General features: G+C 43.5%; 1 protein-coding gene across 1 annotated transcript in view; it reads right to left on the bottom strand.

Moving 5' to 3' along the window:
- cybb (cytochrome b-245, beta polypeptide (chronic granulomatous disease)) overlaps positions 1-26190 on the bottom strand; it is a 64475-nt gene that overhangs the window by 6119 nt on the left and 32166 nt on the right. The window contains exons 10-11 of the mRNA XM_086006617.1: positions 23914-24076; positions 21769-21915 (exon numbers count right to left, since the gene is read on the bottom strand). Coding sequence (XP_085862743.1) covers positions 21769-21915; positions 23914-24076 — 310 coding nt within the window. The remainder of the gene's footprint in view (positions 1-21768; positions 21916-23913; positions 24077-26190) is intronic.

Below are 26190 nucleotides of genomic sequence, written 5' to 3'. Positions count from 1 at the left end.
TGTATGGGTAGAACTGAGAAATACCAAGGGGCAGAAAATGTTAGTGAGAGTGGTATATAGACCTCCAAACAGTAATGCGGAGGTTGGGGATGGCATTAAAAGGGAAATTTGAGAAGCGTGCAATAAGGGCACAGTAGTCATCATGGGTGACTTTAATCTACATATAGATTGGGCTAACCAAATTAGTAACAATACTGTGGAGGAGGAATTCCTGGAGTGTTTATGGGATGGTTTCCTGGACCAATATGTCGAGGAACCAACCAGAGATCAGGCCATGTTAGACTGGGTATTATGTAATGAGAAAGGATTAATTAGCAAACTTGTTGTACGAGGCCCCTTGGTCAGAGCGATCATAATATGATCGAATTCTTCATTAAGATGGAGAATGAAGTAGTTGACTCAGAGACTAGTGTCCTGAATTTAAATAAAGGAAACTACAATAATCTGAGGCGCGAGTTGGGTAGGATTGATTGGGGAATGTCACTCAAAGGGTTGATGGTGGATAGGCAATGGCAAACATTCAAAGACTGCATGGATGAACTACAGAATTTGTTCATCCCAGTTTGGCATAAAAATAAAACAAAAAAGGTGACTCAACCGTGGCTAACAAGGGAAATTAGGGATAGCATAAGATCCAAGGAGAGGACATATAAATTGGCCAGAAAAAGCAGTAAACCTGAGGATTGGGAGCAGTTTAGCATTCAACAAAGGAGGACAAAGGGATTAATTAAGAAGGTGAAAATAGAATATGACAGTAAGCTTGCAGGGAACATAAAAACTGACTGTAAAAGCTTTTATAGATATGTGAAGAGAATAAGATTGGTGAAGTCAAGCGTAGGTCCCTTGCAGTCAGAATCAGGGGAATTTATAAAGGGGAACAAAGAAATGGCAGACCAATTAAATGCATATTTTGGTTCTGTCTTCACAAAGGAGGACACAAATAACCTCCCAGAGATGTTGGGGAACATAGGGTCTGATGAAAGGGAGGAACTGAAAGAAATCAGTATTTGTAGGGAAATGGTGTTAGGGAAATTGATGGGATTGAAGGCGGATAAATCCCCAGGGCCTGATAATCTACATCCTAGGGTACTTAAGGAAGTGGCCCTAGAAATAGTAGATGCATTGCTGATCATCTTCCAACATTCGATGGAATCTGGAACAGTACCCATGGATTGGAGGGTAGCTAATGTTACCCCACTATTCAAAAAAGGTGGTAGAGAGAAAACGGGGAATTACAGACCGGTAAGCCTGACATCGGTAGTGGGGAAAATGCTAGAGTCCATTATAAAAGATGTAATAGCAGAGCACTTGGAAAACAGTGACAGGATCGGACAAAGTCAACATGGATTTACAAAAGGTAAATCGTGCTTGACTAATCTACTGGAATTTTTGAGGATGTAACTGGTAAAATAGATAAGGAAGAACCAGTGGATGTGCTGTATTTGGACTTTCAGAAGGCTTTCGATAAGGTCCCGCAAAAGAGATTAGCGTGTAAAGTTAAGGCACATGGGATTGGGGGCAAGGTATTGACTTGGCTAGAGAACTGGTTGGCAGACAGAATGCAAAGAGTTGGAATAAACAGGTCTTTTTCCGAGTGGCAGGCAGTGACTAGTGGGGTACCACAGGGATCGGTCTTGGACCTCAGCTATTCACAATATATACTAATGATCTAGACAAGGGAACTAGATGTAATATCTCCAAATTTGCAGACGACACAAAGCTGGGTGGGCGTGTGTGCTGTGAGGAGGATGCCGAGAAACTCCAGGATGATTTGGACAGGTTGGGTGATTGGGCAGAAGCATGGCAGATGCAATATAATGTGGATCAATGTGAGCTTGTCCACTTTGGTGGCAAAAACAGGAAGTCGGATTATTATCTGAATGGCAATAGATTGGGAGAAGGGGAAGTACAACGAGACCTGGGCGTCCTTGTGCACCAGTCGCTGAAGGTAAGCATGCAGGTGCAGCAGGCGGTTTAGAAGGCAAATGGTATGTTGGCCTTTGTAGCGAGAGGGTTTGAGTACAGGAACAAGGATGTCTTGCTGCAGTTGTACAGGGCTTTGGTGAGACCACATCTTGAGTATTGTGTGCAGTTTTGGTCGCCTTATCTGAGGAAGGGTGTTCTTGCCATGGAAGGAGTTCAGCGAAGATTCACCAGGCTGATACCTGGGATGGCAGGCATGGCGTATGAGGAGAGATTGGGTCGATTGGGCTTGTACTCGCTGGAGTTTAGAAGAATGAGAGGGGATCTCATTGAAACTTATAAAATTCTGACAGGACTGGACAGACTAGATGCAGGAAGGATGTTCCCGATGGTCGGGGAGTCCAGAACCAGGGGTCACAGTCTAAGGATAAGGGGTAGGCCATTTAGGACAGAAATGAGGAGGCATTTCTTCACCCTGAGAGTGGTGAACCTGTGGAATTCTTTACCACAGAAGGCAGTAGAGGCCAATTCATTAAATATTTTCAAGAAGGAGTTGGATATATTTCTTAAGTCTAAAGGGATCAAGGGATATGGGGAGAAGGCAGGGACAGGGTACTGAATTTGGATGATCAGCCATGATCTCATTGAATGGCGGAGCAGGCTCGAAGGGCCGAATGGCCTACTCCTGCTCCTATCTTCTATGTTTCTTTGTTTCTATGAATCTGAAGCCCTCCCTCCAGCACCACTTCTCTAGTCACGCATTCACCTGCACAATCTTCCTGTTTCTGTACTCACTAGCAGGTGGAACTGGGAGTAATCCAGAAATCACCACCTTTGAGATCTTTTTCCCAGCTCCTGAAAAGCTGCCCGTCAGACCTCAACCCTTTTCCTACCTATGTCACTGGTTTCAACATGGACCATGACTTCTAGATGTTCCCCTTCCAGCATTACATAGAAACAGGAGTAGGCCATTCGGCCCTTCGAGCCTGCTCCGCCATTCAATGAGATCATGGCTGATCATCCAAATTAAGTACCCTGTCCCTGCCTTCTCCCCATATCCCTTGATCCCTTTAGCCTCAAGAAATATATCCAACTCTTTCTTGAATATATTTAATGAACTGGCCTCCACTGCCCTCTGTGGCAGAGAATTCCACAGGTTCACCACTCTCTGGGTGAAGAAATTCCTCCTCATTTCAGTCCTAAATGGCTTACCCCTTATCCTTACAAAACATATTTGAAAGTTCTTTATCTGAATGCACGTAGCATTCGTAACAAAATGAATGAGTTAACGGCACAAATAACGACATATAGGTATGATCTTGTGGCCATTACAGAAACATGGCTGCAGGGTGACCATGACTGGGAATTAAACATACCAGGTTATTTAACAATCAGGAAGGACAGGCAGGAAGGGAGGGGAGGTGGGGTGGCTATGTTAATAAAGGAAGGAATCACTATAATACAGAGAAATGATATTGGGTCAAAGGAGCAGGATAGTGAAACAGTTTGGGTGGAGATAAGGAATAATAAGGGGAAAAAAACACTAGTGGGTGTAGTCTATAGGCCTCCGAACAATTGCAACTCTGTTGGACGGAGTATTAATCAGGAAATAGTTGAGGCTTGTAATAAAGGAACAGCTATAATTATGGGGGATTTTAATAATCATATTAACTGGACAAATCAAATTGGGCAGAGCAGCCTTGAGGATGAGTTCATTGAGTGTATTAGGGATGGGTTTCTTGAGCAGTATGTAACTGAACCGACCAGGGGGCAAGCAACCTTAGATTTGGTCCTGTGTAATGAGACAGGATTAATTAAAAATGTCCTAGTAAAGGATCCCCTTGGAATGAGTGACCATAACATGGTTGAATTCCATATTCAATTAGAGGGTGAGAAGGTTGGATCTCAAACAAGCATGCTGAGCTTGAATAAAGGAGACTATGAAGGTATGAGAGCGGAATTGATTAGAGTGGACTCGGAAAATAGATTAAAGGGTACATGATCAGTGGTGTACATTTAAGGAGTTATTTTACAACTTCCAAAAAATATATATTCCACTGAGGAAAAAAGGGTGTAAAAGAAAAGATAGCCATCCGTGGCTAATTAAAGTAATTAAGGATAGTATCCGACTAAAAACAAGGGCATATAAGGTAGCCAAATCTAGTGGGAGGATGGAAGATTGGGAAGTCTTTAAAAGACAGCAAAAAATAACTAAAAGATTGATTAAGAAAGGGAAGATAGATTATGAAAGTAAATTAGCAAAAAATATAAAAACAGACAGCAAAAGTTTCTATAGTTATATAAAAAGAAAAAGGGTGGCTAAAGTAAATGTTGGTCCCTTAGAGGATGAGACCAGGAAATTAATGGTGGGAAACATGGAGATGGCAAAAACGCTGAACAATTATTTTGTATCAGTCTTTACGGTAGAGGACACTAAGAATATCCCAACACTGGACAAACAGGGGGCTCAAGGGGGGGAGGAGCTAAATACAATTAAAATCACTAAGGAAGTGGTACTTGGTAAAATAATGGGACTCAAGGCGGATAAATCCCCTGGACCTGATGGCTTGCATCTTAGGGTCTTGAGGGAAGTGGCGGTAGGGATTGTGGATGCATTGGTAATAATTTTCCAAAACCCCCTGGACTCAGCAAAGGTCCCGGCAGATTGGAAAACTGCTAATGTAACACCCTTATTTAAAAAGGGTAGTAGGCAGAAGGCTGGAAACTATAGACCTGTTAGCCTAACATCTGTGGTTGGTAAAATGTTAGAGTCCATTATTAAGGAGACAGTAACGGGACATTTGGATAAACATAATTTAATAGGACAAACTCAGCATGGTTTCATGAAGGGGAAGTCATGTTTGACAAATTTGCTTGAGATTTTTGAGGAAGTAACATGCAGGGTGGATAAAGGGGAACCGGTGGACATAGTGTATTTAGACTTCCAAAAGGCATTTGACAAGGTGCCACACAAAAGATTATTGCTCAAGATAAAAAATCACAGGATTGGGGGTAATATTCTGGCGTGGGTGGAGGATTGGCTCTCTAACAGAAAGCAGAGAGTTGGGATAAATGGTTCATTCTCAGACTGGCAACCAGTAACTAGTGGTGTTCCGCAGGGGTCAGTGCTGGGTCCCCAACTCTTTACAATCTATATTAACGATTTGGAGGAGGGGACCGAGTGTAACATATCAAAGTTTGCAGATGATACAAAGTTGGGAGGGAAAGTAGTGAGTGAGGAGGACATAAAAAACCTGCAAAGGGACATAGACAGGCTAAGTAAGTGGGCAGAGATTTGGCAGATGGAATACAATACTGGAAAGTGTGAGGTTATGCACTTTGGCAGGAAAAATCATAGAGCAAGTTATTATCTTAATGGAAAGAAACTGGAAAGTACTGTAGTACAAAGGGATCTGGGGGTCCTGGTGCACGAAACTCAAAAAGTTAGTATGCAGGTGCAGCAAGTGATCAAGAAGGCCAATGGAATGTTGGCTTTTATTGCTAGGGGGATAGAATATAAAAACAGGGAGGTATTACTGCAGTTGTACAAGGTATTGGTGAGACCGCACCTGGAATACTGCATACAGTTTTGGTGTCCACACTTAAGAAAAGACATACTTGCTCTCGAGTCAGTACAAAGAAGGTTCACTCGGTTAATTCTGGGGATGAGGGGGTGGTCATATGAGGAGAGGTTGAGTAGATTGGGACTCTACTCATTGGAGTTCAGAAGAATGAGAGGCGTTCTTATTGAAACATATAAGATTGTGAAGGGGCTTGATCGGGTGGATGCGGTGAGGATGTTCCCAATGATGGGTGAAACTAGAACTAGGGGGCATAATCTTAGAATAAGGGGCTGCTCTTTCAAAACTGAGATGTGGGGAAACTTCTTCACTCAGAGGGTGGTAGGTTTGTGGAATTTGCTGCCCCAGGAAGCTGTGGAAGCTACATCGTTAAATAAATTTAAAACAGAAATAGATAGTTTCCTAGAAGTAAAGGGAATTAAGGGTTACGGGGAGCGGGCAGGAAATTGGACATGAGTCTAGGTTCGGAATGGTCATGGCCCTGTGTGTAGTGGACTGGGCCCAAGGGCCGTGTAGCCTGGTTCTGCTCCTACTGTGTTCTAATTCTGTGTTAGATTTCAGGAGATGGTTTTATTCCTGTTCCTGGCTGGGGTGGAGATCGCCTTTACAGAAGGTAAGTACTGTAGAAAATATAGGGACAGAGTGATCTCCTGGACGAGTTTTGATTGCCTAGATGGGTCCGAGAGGAATTTCCCACATTTTTTTCTCCCAAATTGGCCATTGGGTCTTTAACTGGTTTTTCGCCTCTCCCGGGAGATCACATGGGTTTGGGTGGATGGAGAGTGATAGAAGATTTGAGGTTAGGATCAGATCAGCCATGATCTTATTGAATGGTGGAGCAGGCTCGAGGGGCCGATTGGCCTACTCCTGCTCCTATTTCTTATGTTCTTATGTTCTTAGACTATGACCCCTGGTTCTGGACTCCCCGGCCATCAGAAACGTCCTTTCTGCATCTAGTCTGTCCAGACCTGACAGAATTTTATAGGTTTCGATGAGATCCCCTCTCAATCTTCTAAACTCCAGTGAGTATAAGCCCAATTGACACAATCTCTCCTCGTATGTCATTCCTGCCATCCCAGGTATCAGCCTGGTGAATCTTCGCTGCACACCCTCCATGGCAAGAACGTCCGTCCTCAGGTAAGGTGACCAAAACTGCACACAAGGTGCGGTCTCACCAAGGCCCTGTACAACTGCAGCAAGACATCCTTGTTCTTGTACTCGAACCCTCTTGCTACGAAGGCCAACATACCATTTGCCTTCTTAACCGCCTGCTGCACCTGCATGCTTACCTTCAGCGACTGGTGCACAAGAACACCCAGGTCTCTTTGCACTTCCCCTTCTCCCAATCTATTGCCATTCAAATAATAATCTGCCTTCCTGTTTTTGCCACCAAAGTGGATAACCTCACATTTATCCACATTATAGTGCATTTGCCATGTTTCTGCCCAATCACCCAACCTGTCCAAATCGTACTGGAGTTTCATGACATCCTCCTCACAGCATACCCTCCCACCCAGCTTTGTGTCATCTGCAAATTTGGAGATATTACATCCAATTCCCTCGTCCAGATCATTAATATATATTGTGAACAGCTGGGGTCCTAGGACCGATCCTTGCGGTACCCCACTAGTCACTGCCTGCCACTCGGAAAACGACCCGTTTATTCCAACTCTTTGCTTTCTGTCCGCCAACCAGTTCTCTATCCAAGTCAATACCTTGCCCCCAATCCGATGTGCCTTAATTTTGCACGCTAACCTCTTATGCGGGACCTTATCAAAAGCCTTCTGAAAGTCCAAATACACCACATCCACTGGTTCTCCCTTATCTATTTTACCAGTTACATCCTCAAAAAATTCCAGTAGATTACCTTTTGTAAATCCATGTTGACTTTGTCCGATCCTGTCACTGCTTTCCAAGTGCTCTGCTATTACATCTTTTATAATGGACTCTAGCATTTTCCCCACTACCGATGTCAGGCTTACCGGTCTACAATTCCACGCTTTTTCTCTGCCACCTTTTTTGAATAGTGGGGTAACATTAGCTACCCTCCAATCCATGGGTACCATTCCAGAGTCTACTGAGTTCTGGAAGATGACCAGCAATGCATCTACTATTTCTAGGGCCACTTCCTTAAGTACCCTAGGATGTAGATTATTAGGCCCTGGGGATTTATCGGCCTTCAATCCCATCAATTTCCCTAACACCATTTCCCTACAAATACTGATTTCTTTCAGTTCCTCCCTTTCATCAGACCCTATGTTCCCCAACATCTCTGGGAGGTTATTTGAGTCCTCCTTTTTGAAGACAGAACCAAAATATGTATTTAGTTGGTCTGCCATTTCTTTGTTCCCCATTATAAATTCCCCCGATTCTGACTGCAAGGGACCCACGCTTGACTTCACCAATCTTTTTCTCTTTACATATCTATAAAAGCTTTTACAGTCAGTTTTTATGTTCCCTGCAAGCTTACTCTCATATTCTATTTTCCCTTTCTTAATTAATCCCTTTATCCTCCTTTGTTGAATCCTAAACTGCTCCCAATCCTCAGGATTATTGCTTTTTCTGGCCAATTTGTATGTCCTCTCCTTGGATCTTATGTTATCCCTAATTTCCCTTGTTAGCCACGGTTGAGTCACCTTTTTTGTTTTATTTTTATGCCAAACTGGGATGAACAACTTCTGTAGTTCATCCATTCGGTCTTTGAATGTTTGCCATTGCCTATCCACCGTCAACCCTTTGAGTGCCATTCCCCAATCAATCCCACCCAACTCGCTCCTCAGACCATCATAGTTTCCTTTATTTAAATTGAGGACCCTAGTTTCTGAGTCAACTACTTCATTCTCCATCTTAATGAAGAATTCGGTCATATTATGATCGCTCCGACCCAAGGGGCCTCATACAACAAGATTGCTAATGAATCCTTTCTCGTTACGTAATACCCAGTCTAAGATGGCCTGATCTCTGGTTGGTTTCTCGACATATTGGTCCAGGAAACCATCCCGTAAACACTCCAGGAATTCCTCCTCCACAGTATTGTTACTAATTTGGTTAGCCCAATCTATATGTAGATTAAAGTCACCCATGATGACTGCTGTGCCCTTATTGCACGCTTCTTTAATTTCTTTTTTAATGCCATCCCCAACCTCCGCCTTACTGTTTGGAGGTCTATATACCACTCCCACTAATGTTTTTTTCCCCTTAGTATTTCTCAATTCTACCCATACAGATTCCACATCATCAGAGCTAATATCCTTCATTACAATTGTGTTAATCCCTTCTTTAACCAGTAATGCTACCCCTCCTCCCTTTCCTTTTTGCCTATCTTTCCTGAATATCGAATACCCCTGGATGTTGAGTTCCCAGTCTTGGCCATCCTTGAGCCACGTTTCCGTAATCCCAACCAAATCATATTCGTTTACCTCTATTTGCGCAGCCAATTCATCCACCTTATTACAAATGCTCCTCGCATTATGATACAAAGCCTTCAGGCTTGTTTTTTTAACGCTCTTAGACCTATTAGAATTATTATTTACTGTGGCCACGTTTGATTTAAACCGTTGATTTCTCTGACTGCCACTTTTGTTTTTCTCCTTCCTATCTTTTGCTTTTATCCTTGTTTCCCTTTCCTCTGTCTCCCTGCTCAGGTTCCCAATCCCCTTCCATTTGAGTTTAAACCCTCCCCCACAGCACTAGCAAACACTCCCCCTAGGACATCGGTTCCAGCCCTGCCCAGGTGCAGACCATCCGGTTTGAACTGGTCCCACCTCCCCCAGAACCGGTTCCAATGTCCCAGGAACTTGAATCCCTCCCTCTGGCACCATTCCTCTAGCCACGTATTCATCTGAAGTATCCTTCTATTTCTACTCTGACTAGCATGTGGCACTGGTAGCAATCCTGAGATTACTACCTTTGAGGTCCTGTTTTTTAATTTACCTCCTAACTCCCTATATTCCGCTTTTAGGACCTCATCCCGCTTTTTACCTATATCGTTGGTGCCTATATGCACCACGACAACTGGCTGTTCACCCTCCCCTTCCAAGATGTTCTGCAGCCGCTCGGAGACATCCTTGACCCTTGCACCAGGGAGGCAACACACCATCCTGGAGTCTTGTTTGCGGCCGCAGAAACGCCTATCTATTCCCCTTACAATTGAATCCCCTATTACTATAGCTCTACCACTCTTTTTCTTCCCATTCTGTGCAGCAGAGCCACCCCTGGTGCCAGGGAGTTGGCTGCTGCTGCCTTCCTCTGATAAGCCATCCCCCCCAACAGTACTCAAAGTGGTATATCTGTTGGAGAGGGGGATGGCCACAGGGGACCCCTGCACTACCTACCTGCGCCTAGTACTCTGCCTGTTGGTCACCCGTTCCCTTTCTTCCTGTCCAACCTCTACCTTTGGTGTGTCCAACTCCCTAAACGTGCTATTCACGATGTCCCGAGCATCGTGAACGCTCCAGTATGCATCCAATCGCAGCTCCAGTGCCGCAATGCGGTCTGTCAGTAGCTGCAGCTGGGTGCACTTCCTGCACACGTAGTTGTCAGGGACACAGGAAGTGTCCCTGAGTTCCCACATTTCGCAGGAGGAGCAAATCACAGGGCCGGGCTGTCCTGCCATGATTACCCTTTAATTAATTGAGTTTAAATTAAATCAATCAATCCCACTAATTACACTACAGTTAAATAGTTTACCAACAATCCCCGCTACACCAGAGAGACCTTAGAAACTATAAAACAGAGTTAAAGTTTAAAAAAGAGAGAAATACTCACCAACCAATCACTTACCTGCTTCCTGCTGACGTCACACTTTGATTACTTTTTACCTCTGTCCCCTGCTGCTGAATTGGTATGCCTCGTTCACTGCTGCCGGTTTTAAGCTCTGCCGCCGCGCTTGATGCTGCTCTCTCCCAGGTCCAGGCTCTGTGGTCGGGCCTCGTTCACTGCTGCCGGTTTTAAGCTCTGCCGCCGCGCTTGATGCTGCTCTCTCCCAGGTCCAGGCTCTGTGGTCGGGCCTCGTTCACTGCTGCCGGTTTTAAGCTCTGCCGCCGCGCTTGATGCTGCTCTCTCCCAGGTCCAGGCTCTGTGGTCGGGCCTCGTTCACTGCTGCCGGTTTTAAGCTCTGCCGCCGCGCTTGATGCTGCTCTCTCCCAGGTCCAGGCTCTGTGGTCGGGCCTTGTTCACTGCTGTCGGTTTTAAGCTCTGCCGCCATGCTCGATGCTGCTCTCTCCCAGGTCCAGGCTCTGTGGTCGGGCCTCGTTCACTGCCGCCGGTTTTAAGCTCTGCCGCCGCGCTCGATGCTGCTCTCTCCCAGGTCCAGGCTCTGTGGTCGGGCCTCGTTCACTGCCGCCGCTTTTAAGCTCTGCCGCCGCGCTCAATGCTGCTCTCTCCCAGGACCAGGCTCTGTGGTCAGGCCTCGTTCACTGCCGCCGCTTTTAAGCTCTGCCGCCGCGCTCGATGCTGCTCTCTCCCACGTCCAGGGGTATTGGGACCAGTTCTGGGGCAGGAAAGACCTGTACAAGCCGGTTGCACCTGAACAGGGCTGGGACCAATGTCCTCTGGAGAGGTTAACTAGTGCTGTGGAGGGGGGTTTAAACCAATTTGGCAGGGGGAGGGGAACCAGGACGTAGCAGCACAGAGGAGAAACATGATGCATAGAAAACTAGGAGGGGCAAACAGCAACAGAATAAAGAATCGTGTAGAAAGAGTAGGAATTTGGAGGGGGAAAAAAGCAGACTAATTTTCAGTTTTAATTTTAGATTTCCAGCATCCGCAGTATTTTGCTTTTGTTTTAGACTAGCATGGTACAGGAATGCAATTGTGTTAATGCGAGGAGTTTTCCAAATAAGGTTGATGAGCTGCAGGCACAAATTGCCACATGGAGTTATGATATAGTGGATATAACAGAGACATGGCTTAAACATGGGCAGGAGTGGGAACTAAATATTCCTGGCTGGAATATATTCAGGAGGGATAGAGAAGGAAAAAAGACAGGGGACGGGGTGACAGTATTGATCAAGGATAATATTGCAGTTCTACAGAGGGCGATATACTAGAGGTTTCAAAGACTGAATCTATTTTGTTAGAGTTAAGGAACAGAAAAGGAGCTGGGGTTACAGTTGCATCGATCATTCAGGTACAGAATACAATAGAAAACCAGGCAGAATACAGAGAGTTCAGAGGGAACTTAAAAAGGATATAAAAAGGGCAAAGAGAGAGTATGAGAAAAGATTAACAGGTAACATAAAAGCAAACCCAAAAATCCTTTAACAACATATAAAAAAATAAAAGGATTGTTGAAGGAATGGTGGGACCGATTAGGGGCAAAGAAGGAAGGGGGAGAAATTGGGTACCTTTGCGCCTCCTGTTATCGCCTCCGGGGGGGGTGATAACGGGGCACTAACAACTTACTGCCCAGACACGGTGAGAAGATTCACTCCCGCTAAATTTGGTAGGAGGTTTGCGGTGGCGGTATGGCGTTGCATCCTGATCTCCTTCGCCCGGAGATTGTGATGTCATCGTTGGGCGCATCGCCCTGGTCCCGAACTTGTTTTTTGCTCCCTGCAGCATCGCCGGGCGACAACATTGGCAGCTGCAGGAGGTGTTCATCGGGAGGCAGGGCACTTCGGGGGTGATACTTAAAGGTGAGTTAGTCGAGGTAGGGAAAAAAATAATCAAATGCTCGTTCTCTTTTTTTTGTTGCTTTTTTCCCTAGTGCTCGATCAGCCCGGCGCTCTGCTACAGTGCATTGGGCTGATTGGGCCGGATCGTGGCTGCCGTCATGGACCAGGTAAGTTACTTTCCTTGCAGAGCCTGCAGCGATGGCCCTTCCCTTTAAGGGAAGGAAGGAGCCTTCCAATGCGGCAGCGCTGCATGGCCCATTGTCCTACCGCCCCGCCTGTTGCCTGTTGCGCTCCAGGAAGGAAGTGGAGTGCTTGATTTAGTGCTCCACTTCCTTCCTGGAGCGCAAAACCGAATTTTCTAAAAGTTGAGAAACATTAGTGCCTGGCGCTAATTTTTTCAACTTTTCAAAGTTAGCGCCCCAAACGGGGCTATAACGAATTTCTCCCCCGAAATCTTCTTGTGGAGGCAGAGGGCATGACTGAGGTATTGAAGAATACTTTGCATCTGTCTTCACAAAAGAAGAGGATGAAGTTAATGTTGCAGTAGAGGAGGAGAGAGTAGAGATAGTGGATAGGATACAAATAGATAAAAAAGGAGGTGCTAAATATTTAGGCATCACTCAAAGTTGACAAGTCACCCGGTCCAGATGGGATGCATCCTAGGTTGCTGGGGGAAGCTATTGTGGAGATAGCAGAAGCTCTGACCACAATCTTTCAATCCTTCCTGAATATGGGAGTGGTGCCAGAGGACTAGAATATTGCAAATGTTACACCACTATTCAAAAAGGGGAGAGGGATGAACCTGGTAACTACAAGCCAGTCAGTCTAAAGTCAGTGGTAGGAAAACTACTAGAGATCATTGTCAAGGACAAAATTAATTCTCACTTGGAGAAGCATGGATTAATAAGGGACAGCCACCACAGATTTGTTAAAGGATGATCGTGTCTGATTAACCTGATTGCGTTCTTTGATGAAGTAACAGAGAGGGTTGATGGAGGTAGTGCAGTAGATGTTGTATACATGTAATTTCAAAAGGCATTTGATAAAGTACCAAATAACAGACTTATTTGGGAAATAGATGCACATGGGATTAAAGGGACTGTGGTAACTTGGGTTTGTAATTGACTAAGGGATAGAGGGAGAGAGTAAGGCTGATCAGATTTTTTTCTGACTGGAGAGAAGTATGCAGTGTGGTCCCCCAGATATCAGTATTAGGATCATTGCTTTTCTTGCTATATATAAATGATCTGGACTGGGGTATAGGGAGTACAATTTGGAAGTTTACGCGTGATATAAAACTTGGCAATGTAGCAAATAGTGAGCAGGATAGTAGCAGACTTCAGGAGGACACAGACAGACTGGTGAAATGGACAGATATATGGCTGATGCAATTTAATGTGGATAAGTGTGAAGTGATGAACTTTGGGTGGAACAACTTGGAGATGCAGTATAATCTAAATGGTACTATTTTGAGGCGGGTGCAAGAGTAAAGGGACCTGGGGGTACATATTCACAAATCTTTGAAGGTCGCAGGGCAAGTTGACAAGGTGGTTAAGAAAGTATATGGGTGTGGTGATTATTCTTTATGTTTAGTAAGAAGTATTGTGATTGGTTGTTTGTTTCCTGCCTTGGGATATATGCTGTAATCTCATTGGTAGTTGATGTCATGTGATTTGTGGTGGCCATCTTAAATTCAGTTCTTTCCAGCCTTTAGTTGGGACTGGGTGTTGAAGATGTGCTACAGGATTTTTAAGTTAATAAAGCCTAGATTAGAAAGGCAAATCTATTCTTTATTTCAATTTATTAACTTTATGTCAGAATGGAGCGGTATCTTCAACCAGAACGATTCAATGCTGACCCTAATTCTGCAGGAGTGGATGATAAATGGAAACACTAGTATTGTACATTAAAAAACTTTTTGGGCGTGTTGGATCAAGAGTCTCTAAATAAGCTGAATATGCTGATCAACTACATTGCTCCGGATTTGTATAAGTATATTTTGGACTGTAAAACTTACGAAGTGGCTATTTCTACATTGGAAAAGATTTTTGTTAAACCAAAGAATGAGGTATTTGCACGTCATCTTCTATCTGCCCGTAGGCAGCAGGTGGGAGAATCTTTGGATACTTATTTACAAGCACTTCGGTGCCTTAGTGTTAACTGTAATTATAAGGCCGTGACGGCTGAAGAATATAAGGAAGAATCGGTACGGGATGCTTTTATTAATGGATTACTGTCTAGATCAATTCGTCAGCGGTTGTTAGAAAATAAGACTTTGGATCTTAAGAGTGCTTTTGAGCAAGCTTCTACATTGGATGTGGCTCAGAGAAGTTCGGATTCTTATGCTCTTTTTAATCGGCCTGTGACTGTGGTTTCGGCAGTTCCGGATGAAAAGGAATTATGTGGACTTAATAGGAGTGGTTTACTAGATTCTGAAACAGTTTCTACTTCAGCGGCTGTTGCCTCTAGGATTCAGAAGTGTTATTTTCGTGGGAACGTCCGGCACCCTCGTCTGAAGTGTCCTGCTCGGGAGGCTGTGTGTAGTAAATGCGGCAAGAGAGGTCATTACGCAAGTGTGTGTAAATCATCAGGTTCAATTACCTCCTCTGTGACTATTCAGCCTTTAGATAGGGCGTTTATTGCATCAATTTCTGCTGCATTTGCTCATGGCCTAAACAAAGCTATAGTTACGGTCCAAGTTAATGGGTTGGAAGTGAAGGCCCTTATAGATACGGGCAGTACCGAGAGTTTTATAAGTCTTCAGTTTGCAAAGGAGAAGCATTTGAAAATTTCACCTGTTTCCTATCAGGTGTGTATGGCTCAGACGACTCTCACTTCACAAGTAGCTGGTTGTTGCCTTGTGAAATTGATTCTTCTAGGTAATACGTATACTGATATACGCCTATCTGTTTTGCCTAATCTCTGTGCGGATATTTTGATTGGTCATGATGTGCTTCAGTTACACGAGTCTCTCAGTCTTTCATTTGGCGGGACTAAGCCACCTTTATCTATTTGTGGATTAACCTCTTTATCCATTTCTCCATTATCACTTTTTTCCAATTTGATGCCGGATTGTAAGCCAATTGCTACCAAGTCAAGAAGGTATAGCAGTCAGGATAGAGAATTTATTAATTCTGAAGTTCAACGTCTCTTATTGGAAGGAACCATTGAACCTAGTTGTTCGCCTTGGCGGGCACAGGTAGTTGTCACGACTAACGAGAGACATAAGAAACGAATGGTGATAGACTATTCCCAAACTATTAATAGGTATACTCAATTAGATGCGTACCCTTTGCCTAAGATTGATGAGCTTATCAATAAAGTATCTCAGTATAAGGTTTTTAACACTATTGACCTAAAGAGTGCTTATCATCAGATTCCTATTGTTAAGAAGGATCAACCATATACGGCCTTTGAGGCTGGTGGAAAGCTGTATCAGTTTTGCCGAATACCATTTGGTGTTACTAATGGTGTTGCTTGTTTTCAACGGGCAATGGATGCTTTTATAAGTGATAACTCTCTCTCTGACACCTTTTCATACTTAGATGACATCACGGTGTGTGGCAAATCAAGGGTGGAGCATGATTCTAATTTAGAAAGATTCCTTCAAGCTGCGGAAAAAGTTGGTTTAACTTTCAATAAAGAGAAGTGTACCTTTTCGACCACTGAGGTAAATCTACTGGGGTACATTATCTCGGGAAACAAGATTAAACCAGACCCAGAACGTCTGCGACCATTGATTGATTTACCTTGTCCTACTAATTCTAAGGCTTTGCAACGAGTTGTTGGACTGTTTTCTTACTATTCTAATTGGATTGCAAATTTTTCACAGAAGATCCAGCCTCTTATTCGGGTTACGACATATCCTCTATCATGGGAGGCCAGGATGTGTTTTGATAATTTTAAAAAGGATATCCTTGGAGCAGTTTTGCATTCTATTGATGAGCAGGTTCCTTTTGTGATTGAGACAGACGCTTCTGATTTTGCAATTGGGGCTACTCTGAACCAAAATGGAAGACCTGTGGCCTTTTTCTCACGTACCTTGAACAATAGTGAAAAAAGGCATTCTTCAATAGAGAAAGAGGCGTATGCAATAGTAGAAGCACTGCGTAAATGGAGACATTATTTATCGGGGCGACATTTTACGTTGGTAACTGATCAAAAGTCTGTGTCCTTTATGTTTGATGTCAAACATTTTGGAAAGATTAAGAATGATAAAATAATGAGGTGGAGGATTGAGTTGGCATGTTACCATTTTGATATAGCTTATCGTCCGGGGAAGGATAACGTTGCTGCTGATGCGCTGTCGAGGGCTTATTGTTCTGTGATTCACGGAGATACGCTTATTAATCTTCACAATGCCTTATGCCATCCTGGGGTTACGAGGATGATACACTTCGTACGCAGTAAGAATTTGCCCTTTTCAGTTGAAGATGTCAAGCGGATGACTTCATCATGTTCTATCTGTGCTCGGTGTAAACCGAATTTCTTTAAGCCTCAACGAGCTCATCTTATAAAGGCTACTTCTCCTTTTGAACGTTTGAGCGTCGATTTTACGGGGCCTCTTCCTTCAACTAATCAAAACCGATATATATTTACTGTTGTGGATGAGTTTTCAAGGTTCCCTTTTGCTTTTCCTTGCGCAGATGTATCAGCTGCTACAGTTATCAAATGTCTGACTCAACTTTTTGTCATCTTTGGGATGCCTGCGTATATCCATTCGGATCAGGGAAGTTCTTTTATGTCTTCCCAGTTGAAGGAATACCTTCAGAGTCGGGGAATTTCTACTAGCAGAACTACCCCATATAATCCCCAGGGTAATGGACAGTGCGAACGATACAATGGGGTGATCTGGAAGGCAGTTATGTTGGCTTTGACATCCCGGAACCTTAAGAATACACAGTGAGAAATGGTACTGCCTGATGCCCTGCATTCCATTAGATCATTGCTTTCAACGGCTACTAATGTGACCCTCCATGAAAGGCTCTTTAACTATCCGCGGAGATCTACTACGGGATATTCGGTACCTTCATGGCTTACTATGCAGGGACCTGTGCTGCTTCGACGCCATGTTAGATTGTCAAAATATGATCCTTTAGTGGAGGAGGTGGAGCTGTTGGAGGCAAATTCCCAATATGCTCATATTCGATTCCAAGATGGGAAAGAAAGTACCGTTTCAATTAAAGACTTGGCTCCTTGTGGTGGCCAGCCCTTTTCTGAGGATATTAACAATAGTCATGATTTAGATAATGTGGATGCTGTTACAGATACTATGAATATTTCCAATCCGACTGCAGATAATTATACTCCTATTAGTCAGCCCTCGATGGATGTTCATGACCGTCCCAGTTTACCTCCTGATGGGATTTCTAATCCGGAAACCGTTGAAGATCGGGATATGGATAGCCTTCCTGCAGAAGATACTTCTGTGTCTCCTGGTGTGGGAGGGCAAGGAATTTCACCAAGGTTAAGAAGGTCGACACGAACAAGATATCTGGTCGACCGATTGAAAATGGACTTTTAAATTGATAGTAATGTTTTAAAATTGTTGAAATATTATATTATATTGTTTTAGTTGAGAGATACTTAATACTTATGTGCAATGTTACTATTTGTTGCTCACTTAGTATTGTGTCATGTTGAATAGTTTTATTTTGTCTGTGCATAGTTTTAGTTGTAAATAATTAATTATAAATTGTAAAGGTTATTTAGGTTGGAGTATATTTTAAAAGGAGGGGTGAATGTGGTGATTATTCTTTATGTTTAGTAAGAAGTATTGTGATTGGTTGTTTGTTTCCTGCCTTGGGATATATGCTGTAATCTCATTGGTAGTTGATGTCATGTGATTTGTGGTGGCCATCTTAAATTCAGTTCTTTCCAGCCTTTAGTTGGGACTGGGTGTTGAAGATGTGCTACAGGATTTTTAAGCTAATAAAGCCTAGATTAGAAAGGCAAATCTATTCTTTATTTCAATGGGATACTTGACTTTGTAAATAGGTGTATTGAGTACAAAAACAAGGATCATGCTAAACCTTTACAAATCATTGTTTAGGCTTAGATGGAGTATTGTGTACAATTCTGGGCACCACTTTAGGAAGGATGTCAAGGCCTTGGAGAGGCTACAGAGGAGGTTTACCAGCATATTACTAGGGATGACGGACTTCAGTTACACTAAGAGATTGGAGAAGCTGGCATTGTTCTCCTTAGAACAGAGAAGGATAATGGGAGAACTAATAGAGATATTCAAAATTATTAGGGGTTTTGATAGAGCGAGTAGGGAGAAACTATTTCCTCTGGCAGGTGGGTCTGTAACCAGAGGTTATAGATTTAAAATAATTGGCAAAAGATCTGGAGGGGAAATGAGGACATTTTTTTTCACACAGTGGGTTGTTAGGATCTGAAATGTACTGCCTGAAAGGGTGGTGGAAGCAGATTCCATCAGAATTTTAAAAGGCAATTGGACATGTACTTGAAGAGGACTAAATTGTAGGGTTACGGGGAAAAAGCTGGGGGTGGTGGGACTAAATTGAATAGCTCATTCAAAGAACCACCACAGGCATGACAGGCCGAATGGCTTCCTTCTGTGCTGTAGGATTCTATGATTCATACCTTTTTTATAGCGTGATGTGACTCAGATATTTGCCATGTGACAGGTTTCTCAAACGTATCTTTATAATATTAGCTGTTGACCAATATCTACTATAAACCCACTGACACCCACAGCTACCTTGACTACACTTCCTCCCACCCCACTTCCCGTAAGGACTCTATTCCATTCTCCCAGTTTCTCCGTCTCCATTGCATCTGTTCTGACAATGCCACCTTCCATACCAGTGCTTCCGATATGTCTTCTTTTTTCCTCAACCGAGGATTCCCCTCCACCATGGTTGACAGGGTCCTTGACCCTGTCCATCCCATTTCCTGCACTTCTGCTCTCACCCCTTCCCCTCCCTCCCAGAACCACGATAGGGTTCCCCTTGTCCTCACCTTCCACCCCACCAGCCTCCACATTCAACGGATCAACCTCCGCCATCTCCAATGTGTTGCCACCACTGAACACATCTTCCCTTTCCCTCCCCTTTCAGCATTCCGATGGGACCGTTCCCTTTGCAACACCCTGATCCACTCTTCAATCACTCCCAACACCCCCTCCACTTCCCACATCACCTTCCCGTGCAAGCGCAGGAGATGCAATGCCTGCCCTTTTACCTCCACCCTTCCCACCGTCCAGGGCCCCAAACAGTCCTTCCAGGTGAAACAGCAATTTACTTGTACTTCTTTCAATTTAGTATACTGCATTCGCTGCTCACAATGTGGTCTCTACACTGGGGAGACTAAATGCCGATTGGGCAATCGCTTTGCGAAACACCACCGTTCAGTCTGCAAACGTGACCCTGAGCTTTGGGTCGCCACTCCCACTCTGATCTCTATGTTCTTAGGCTTCTATACTGTTCTAATGAAGCTCAACGGAAGCTCAAGGAACAGCACCTCATTGTTCGATTAGGCTCTTTACAGCCTTCCAGACTCAACATTCAGTTCAACAATTTCAGATCATAACCACTGCTCCCATTTTTTCGGACAGCAGCTGTTGGTAATGGTTCATCTTCCATCTTTGGTTTCTTTACTTGTCCCATTAACATCCCCCTTTGCCTTGCACCACCTTCACTTTTGTTCTTTCCTCCCCTCCCCTTTCCCTGCCTCTCTACTTGTTTAAAACCTGTTATATCACCAACTTTTTCCAGTTCCGATGAAAGGTCATTGACCTGAAACATTAACTCTGTTTCTCTCTCCTGTTACATCGCCAATTTTTTCCAGTTCTGACCAAGGGTCACTGACCTGAAACAATAACTCTGTTTTTCTCTCCACACATGCTGCCTGACCGGCTGAGTATTTCCAGCATTTTCTGTTTTTATTTCAGATTTCCAGTATCTGCAGAAGTTTGCTTTTGTATATATTTTTAGCTGTGGTCTAAAATTTATCAGATTTCACAACAACAAAAAACCCTTGAATGTGGCTGGCTGGATTATTGGAAACTTTCAATTCTGTAACATTTGGGGAAGTTTGAAATTATGGGTCATATAGAATTTTCCTAGTGAAGATCAGAACTAAATTTACCCACATCCACAGAACACATGAGTCAATTTATCCAGGCAGCCTTAGACATGTAAAAACACTAATGTAATACCTTATCCTGACATGGACAGTATGCTGTAGCACACTAAGTGAACAGTTAGCGAAACCCCACTTTTACTTTTCTGTATTCTTACTGAATGTAACCTTTGTAAAACCACACTAACACCCAAAATATGTTCAAGGCGTAAACAAATACACTGACTGGCGCATACCACACTAATCTTAATCATTTCTAATATGGGATTGAGCAAAATCCTTTGTGGAACCAAAAGGCTGGCAAATATATGATTTTTATTTGACTTCACAGGAGTATTATAAAGGTAAAGTAAGCACCAGCCACATTCCACCTCTCAGTGCTACAATCTCTTCACACACTAATGCACTCACCAAATTACCTTCAGCAATAAAAACCACTGAACAACTGAAAGACACTTAAGGGGGAATTTTAACATGGGCGAGTGGGTGGGAGTGGGTGCAGGTAGAGGGTTAAATGGGCAAAAATGTCAAGCTTGTCGGGAAGCCGGCTCCAACAAGCCGACTTCCGGGTTTTACTGAGGTGGGACAAGGGGCGGGCAGCTAATCTGCTCCTAGGAGGTGGGTTGGCATTTTAAATATGTTAATGAGGCTAGAAGCCACAGATTTAACCTGCTTTGCAGGATTTACTGTGGCCAGCCGGGTTTCCCAGGCCTCGGGAAACCCGGCAGCTGCAGTGAGGTGAGGACATCCTCGGGGAGCGCTCCTTGTGGCACAGGAGGAGCAGGAGTGCTTCCTCCCGGCCCCCTAAGCTCACCCACCATCAGACACATCCCCCCCCCCCCCAACCATAGAACCCCTCACTGTGATCGGACCCCCCCACCCCCAGGTCGGGGATCGGACCTACCTGGTCCTGTGGCCTGCTCTGGAGTGCTCCCCGCCTGACTGGAAGCCAAGCCTGTCCATCAGGCTGACTTCCGGCAGAGAACCTGTCAATAATGAAAGACACACGCTGTGGAGTTGAATCTCCACAGCATGCGGGGAAACAGATTTCTGCCACTTGCCACCGGATCACCCCCCACCCTTCTCCCAACACGTCAGGAAGTAAAAATTCCTCTCTTATAGTTTAATATGGTGAATTATACAAATGTTTAATTAGTGATACTATCCCAGAGGCAAAATCATTCGATACTTTAGATGTATATCAAGTTACGCCTGGATGGTGATCATCAGCAGGAATCCTGGCTGTGATTTCCTTTAAAAAGCTCTGGAAATGCTCAGGCCAGTTGTAGTGTATCCACTGCTGCCCTGACTGATATGGGCTTGTCCATGCAGACTGGGGATCGGATCTCGGATATTCCATGTAGCTAACACCATGCAGCCCAATGAACCATTTAGGGTTCCTTTTGGCAGGATATGCACTCTAACCACATTGGCCATTACAAGACATAGCAGACGAACAAGAATCCAGATCTGACCCTTTCGGATCATATTTCGAGGATAAAGCTTCCTGGATGAGTTTGGTAATAATAAATAATTACCTGGTTTTCATCCCACCCAGTGAGATAAATGTTGTAGCTCAGGAAATCAGAATTGCCTCTTTCAAGCATTTGTGACTCGAGTGACTGCAGGAGGTCAGCAAACCATTCAAAAGCACTGGTTTCTCGGCATAGCCAGTAGAAGTAGATCTAAGAAGGAAATCAAGATCTTTAAAGTTTCTCTGTGTCTGTTGTGCAATTTATCTTTTATTTCTTACATTGCCCTCTCACAATTTATCAATATAATTTTTCTCCAACTCCTTTTGCCATCACAGCTATCCCTTCGCCCATCTCACAGTTCAACTTTGCTTTATGTCCTACCCTTCTATTTGTCCCTAGAGCACGAACAGTCATTTTGAAGTTATTGGAGAAGACCAGTAACCTAGATTGCTGCATCACAGAACTGTCAAATGCTTAAAAAACTTGTAATGGTCTGATGCCACCCTGCTCTCTCATAAAGTGTGACTGTCAGGACTTCCTCGCCCACTCCTCCCTTACCTCACCCGGAATGCATGTGCTTTCCTTATTAGCGTAGTACATGCCTATTATTACTTTGCACTTATTTTTATGGTGCTTTTATTTACTGAAACCTGAGTATTTATTTTACAAGAAGACAAAAAAAATAAAATAAGCGTATTTCTGGTAGGCATTCAGTTATTTATTAACAAGCATAAAAATGATCTATCTGTGTGAGGAGAATTGTCATATGAGACCTGACAAGCTAAAGAAGGGTTTTCAGTAAAAGGTCAGGAAGAAAAATTGATTTAATTTTGGGATGTACAATTGTGGTACTAAAAGCTGATCACAGATGTTTTTCAGAATCTAGCACTAGATTTAAAAGCATTGTGAGCGACAGTGGAAACAGCCTCGGGGTCAGGTGACAGGAGCAGTAGTGGATTTCTCATTTACTAGTACTGGTCTTGCAACATTGGAATATGTCTTAAGAGCTACCAGAATTTAATTAAAATTTAGCCTAAAGAAACTAATGAACAGACAGTGACTGGCAGCACTAGTAATATGTTAAACATAAGATTATCAAGAGATGGAACTGAAGTAAGTGAAAATATAACTCGAATGAAACTCCTTGATGCCTGAGAGATGGACTTTTCTGCATATCATAATCCGGTACACTTAGCTGCACTGGTGATATTTGGACTTCAAGAAAGCCATTAGCCTATCTGCTAGCTTGGTAGTCACTCACATATAGCTGATTTGTAAATACTTTGAAGGTGATTTATCTGCAACATTTTGTACCTACTCCTATCCTCCACGTCCCCCAACAAAATGCAAAATATGGGCTTTCACAAGTTAAGCTAACTCATTGTAGATTTTCGAGGGGAAAAAGCTAATGATTTCCAGTATTGGCTCTGCTAAATGATAATATTCTATTTTCTTTAGAGATGAAAGCCACTCTATTCAAATTAGTCACTTAATTAAATTTTCTATCACTAAATTTCCATTTTGTGATAATGTTTATGATGCTTAATTCAAATTATTGGATAATTAAATTTTTTTAGACTTTGAATTCGCAGTAGACTGCACATATTTTCTTTAAATTAAAGGCCCTACACTGTGATTTTCTTAGCCTAATGCTTCAGGTAATATTTGGTTACAAATAAAACTGAATGGGTTAGTGTTGAATACCCTCGCCTAGCGGTAACAGGGCTGTAACGGCCTCAAAATGGAGTCAGTAGCCTTACTATCCCACTAACACCGGCAATGCAGCCAGCTCCATTTTAAAAAGGCCTACCACCGGGTGTCCAAATAACTGCCTGATTCAAGCGATAGGCCCCTTTTAATGCAGAAATCATTGTCCTATGACATAAATAGGACCTCGATTGCCATTTTAGGTAGGAACTGGTCAGAGCGTGCGCAGTGCCATGGATGATGGAAGAGAAAAGGCCCTCGAAAGGTAAGTGTTCAATTATTTTTGTGGGCTCTGGCCTGGAAGAACAGGAGCTGCTGCCCCAATGTTTCCACCGTCCGCGATCGCTTGTTGGATTTTACACTGTCATAAGACCCATTTTTATTTTAGTTTCATTTGCAAACCACTGAATCTAAACCAAATATCAGTTAAATTCTGCTAATCAATCAATTCTTGCCAGCAAAATAAATCTCCCGAAGTAAATGTGCTCATTGTGTGATTACCTTTTTCAGTTTCAGATTTGGATCAGAGTGAGTGTACTTGTACCAGACCGATTTGAGGATGGATGCAAAGGGAGTAACTCCAATCCCTGCGCCAACAAGAACAGCAGTTTCATATAGGAATACATCCTCACTGGCAGTGCCAAAAGGACCATCAACTGCAATACTGAAACAAAAAGGCCATGTCAAAAAGTGACACTGCTAGTAATTGTAATCTCTTTGATACAGAAGTATCTCAACTATCAGCAGGGTCTCCCAAAGAAACAGAACACAAGTCAGTACTGAGAAAGTCTTGACAGGTTAGTGCCTCTACAGGGAGCTAGGAAAGAGATTAAAAAGCAGGATCTCAAAGGCAGTAATCTCCGGATTACTCCCGGTGCCACGTTCTAGTGAGTACAGGAATAGAAGGATAGAACAGATGAATGCGTGGCTGGAGAGATGGTGCAGGAGGGAGGGCTTTAGATTCCTGAGGCATTGGGACCGTTTCTGGGGAAGGTGGAACCTGTACAAGCCGGGCGGGTTACACCTCAACAGAGCTGGGACCAATATTCTCGCAGGGAGGTTTGCTAGTGCTGTTGGGGAGGGTTTAAACTAGCTTGGCAGGGGGATGGGCACCAGTATATAGGAGTAGAAAAGAGGAATAAGGTGCATAAAAGAGTGAGTGTGTTGGGTAGTACTAGAGAAGAAAGTAGTACTGGAGGTGGAAGTAGTACCATATTAGATAAGAGCAGACTAAGAATGACTATGAAAAATTCAAAAATGGGTTTAGAATGCACATACGTAAACGCACAAAGTGTGGTGAATAAGGTTGGTGAGCTACAAGCACAATTAGCTGTGTGGCAATATGATGTGGCTATAATGGAAACATGGCTTAAAAACGTTGAGGACTGGGCACTTAATATTCAAGGGGACAAGGTGTTCAGAAAAGATAGGGAAGGAAAAAAGGGAGGTGGGGTGGCAGTGCTGATTAAGGAAAACATTGTAGTGTTTGGAAGGGGACAAGGGCAGGATCAATTTGGTTAGAGTTGAGGAGCAAAAAGGATATGATCACTCTATTGGGGGCATTCAATAGGCCTCCAAATAATGAGAGGGAGGTAGAGGAGCAAATCTGCAGGGAAATCGCAGAGATATGCAAGAGCTATAGAGTGGTGATATTGGGGGACTTTAATTACCCAAATATTGATTGGGATAATGCTAGCTTAAAGGGAAAGGAGGGGGAGGAATTTCTGAAATGTGTTCAGGAGAATTTCCTTGACCAGTATGTTCTTGGCCCAACTAGGAAGGAGACATTGCTGGATCTGGTGCTGGGGAATGAGGTGGGCCAGGTCGACCAAGTGTCTGTGGGAGAACACTTGGGTGCGAGTGATCATCGTATCATAAGATTTAGATTAGCAATGGAGAGGAGCAAGGAACAATCTAGAGTGGAACTTCTAAACTGGAATAGGGCTAACTTCAAAGGGATGCGAAAGGATCTAGCCAGGGTAAAATGGAACCAAAGACTGACAGGAAAAACTGTAATGGAACAATGGGTGATCTTTAAGAAGGAGATGTTCCAAGTACAGGCTAGGTACATTCCAACAAGAGGGAAGGGTAAGGGAATCAAAGCAAGGGCTCCTTGGATGGAGATAGAGAAGACGATGAAACAAAAAAAGAGGGTGTATGATGCATGTCAGGTGAATTCTTCAAGGGAGAACCAGACCAAATACAATAAGTTGAGAGGGGAAGTGAAGATGAAAATAAGATTGGCAAAGAGAGAATATGAGAGTAGAATGGCGGTTAACATAAAAGGGAACCCAAAAATCTTCTACTGGCATGTAAACAGTAAGCAAGTAGTAAGAGGCGGGGTGGGGCCTATTAGGGACAAAGAAGGTGATATATGCTTAGATGCACAGGGCAAGGTTAGAATACTCAATGAGTACTTTGTATCGGTGTTTACTAAGGAGGTGGATGCTGACAAAATATCAGTAGAAATGGAAAAGGTAGAAGCAATGGAAGGGGTGAAAATTGATAGACAGGATGTACTAGAAAGGCTGGGTATGCTTAGAGTGGATAAGTTGCCTGGTCCAGATGGCTTGCATCCCAGGTTGCTAAGGGAATTGGGGCGGAGATAGTGGAAGGGCTTGCCATCATTTTCCAATCTTCCCTAGATGCGGGGGAAGTGCCTGAGGATTGGAAAGTGACAAATGTGACACCATGGTTCAAGAAAGGGTGTAAGGACAATCCTAGTAACTATAGGCCGGTCACTTTAACATCAGTGGTGGGTAAAGTTTTGAAACAATA

Source organism: Somniosus microcephalus, chromosome 14, assembly GCF_052327205.1.
Source record: "Somniosus microcephalus isolate GS21.2 chromosome 14, FLI_Smic_1.0, whole genome shotgun sequence".
NCBI lineage: Eukaryota > Metazoa > Chordata > Chondrichthyes > Squaliformes > Somniosidae > Somniosus > Somniosus microcephalus.
The sequence above is the reverse complement of the archived record's forward strand: the minus strand, read 5'-3'. Positions and strand labels throughout refer to the sequence as shown.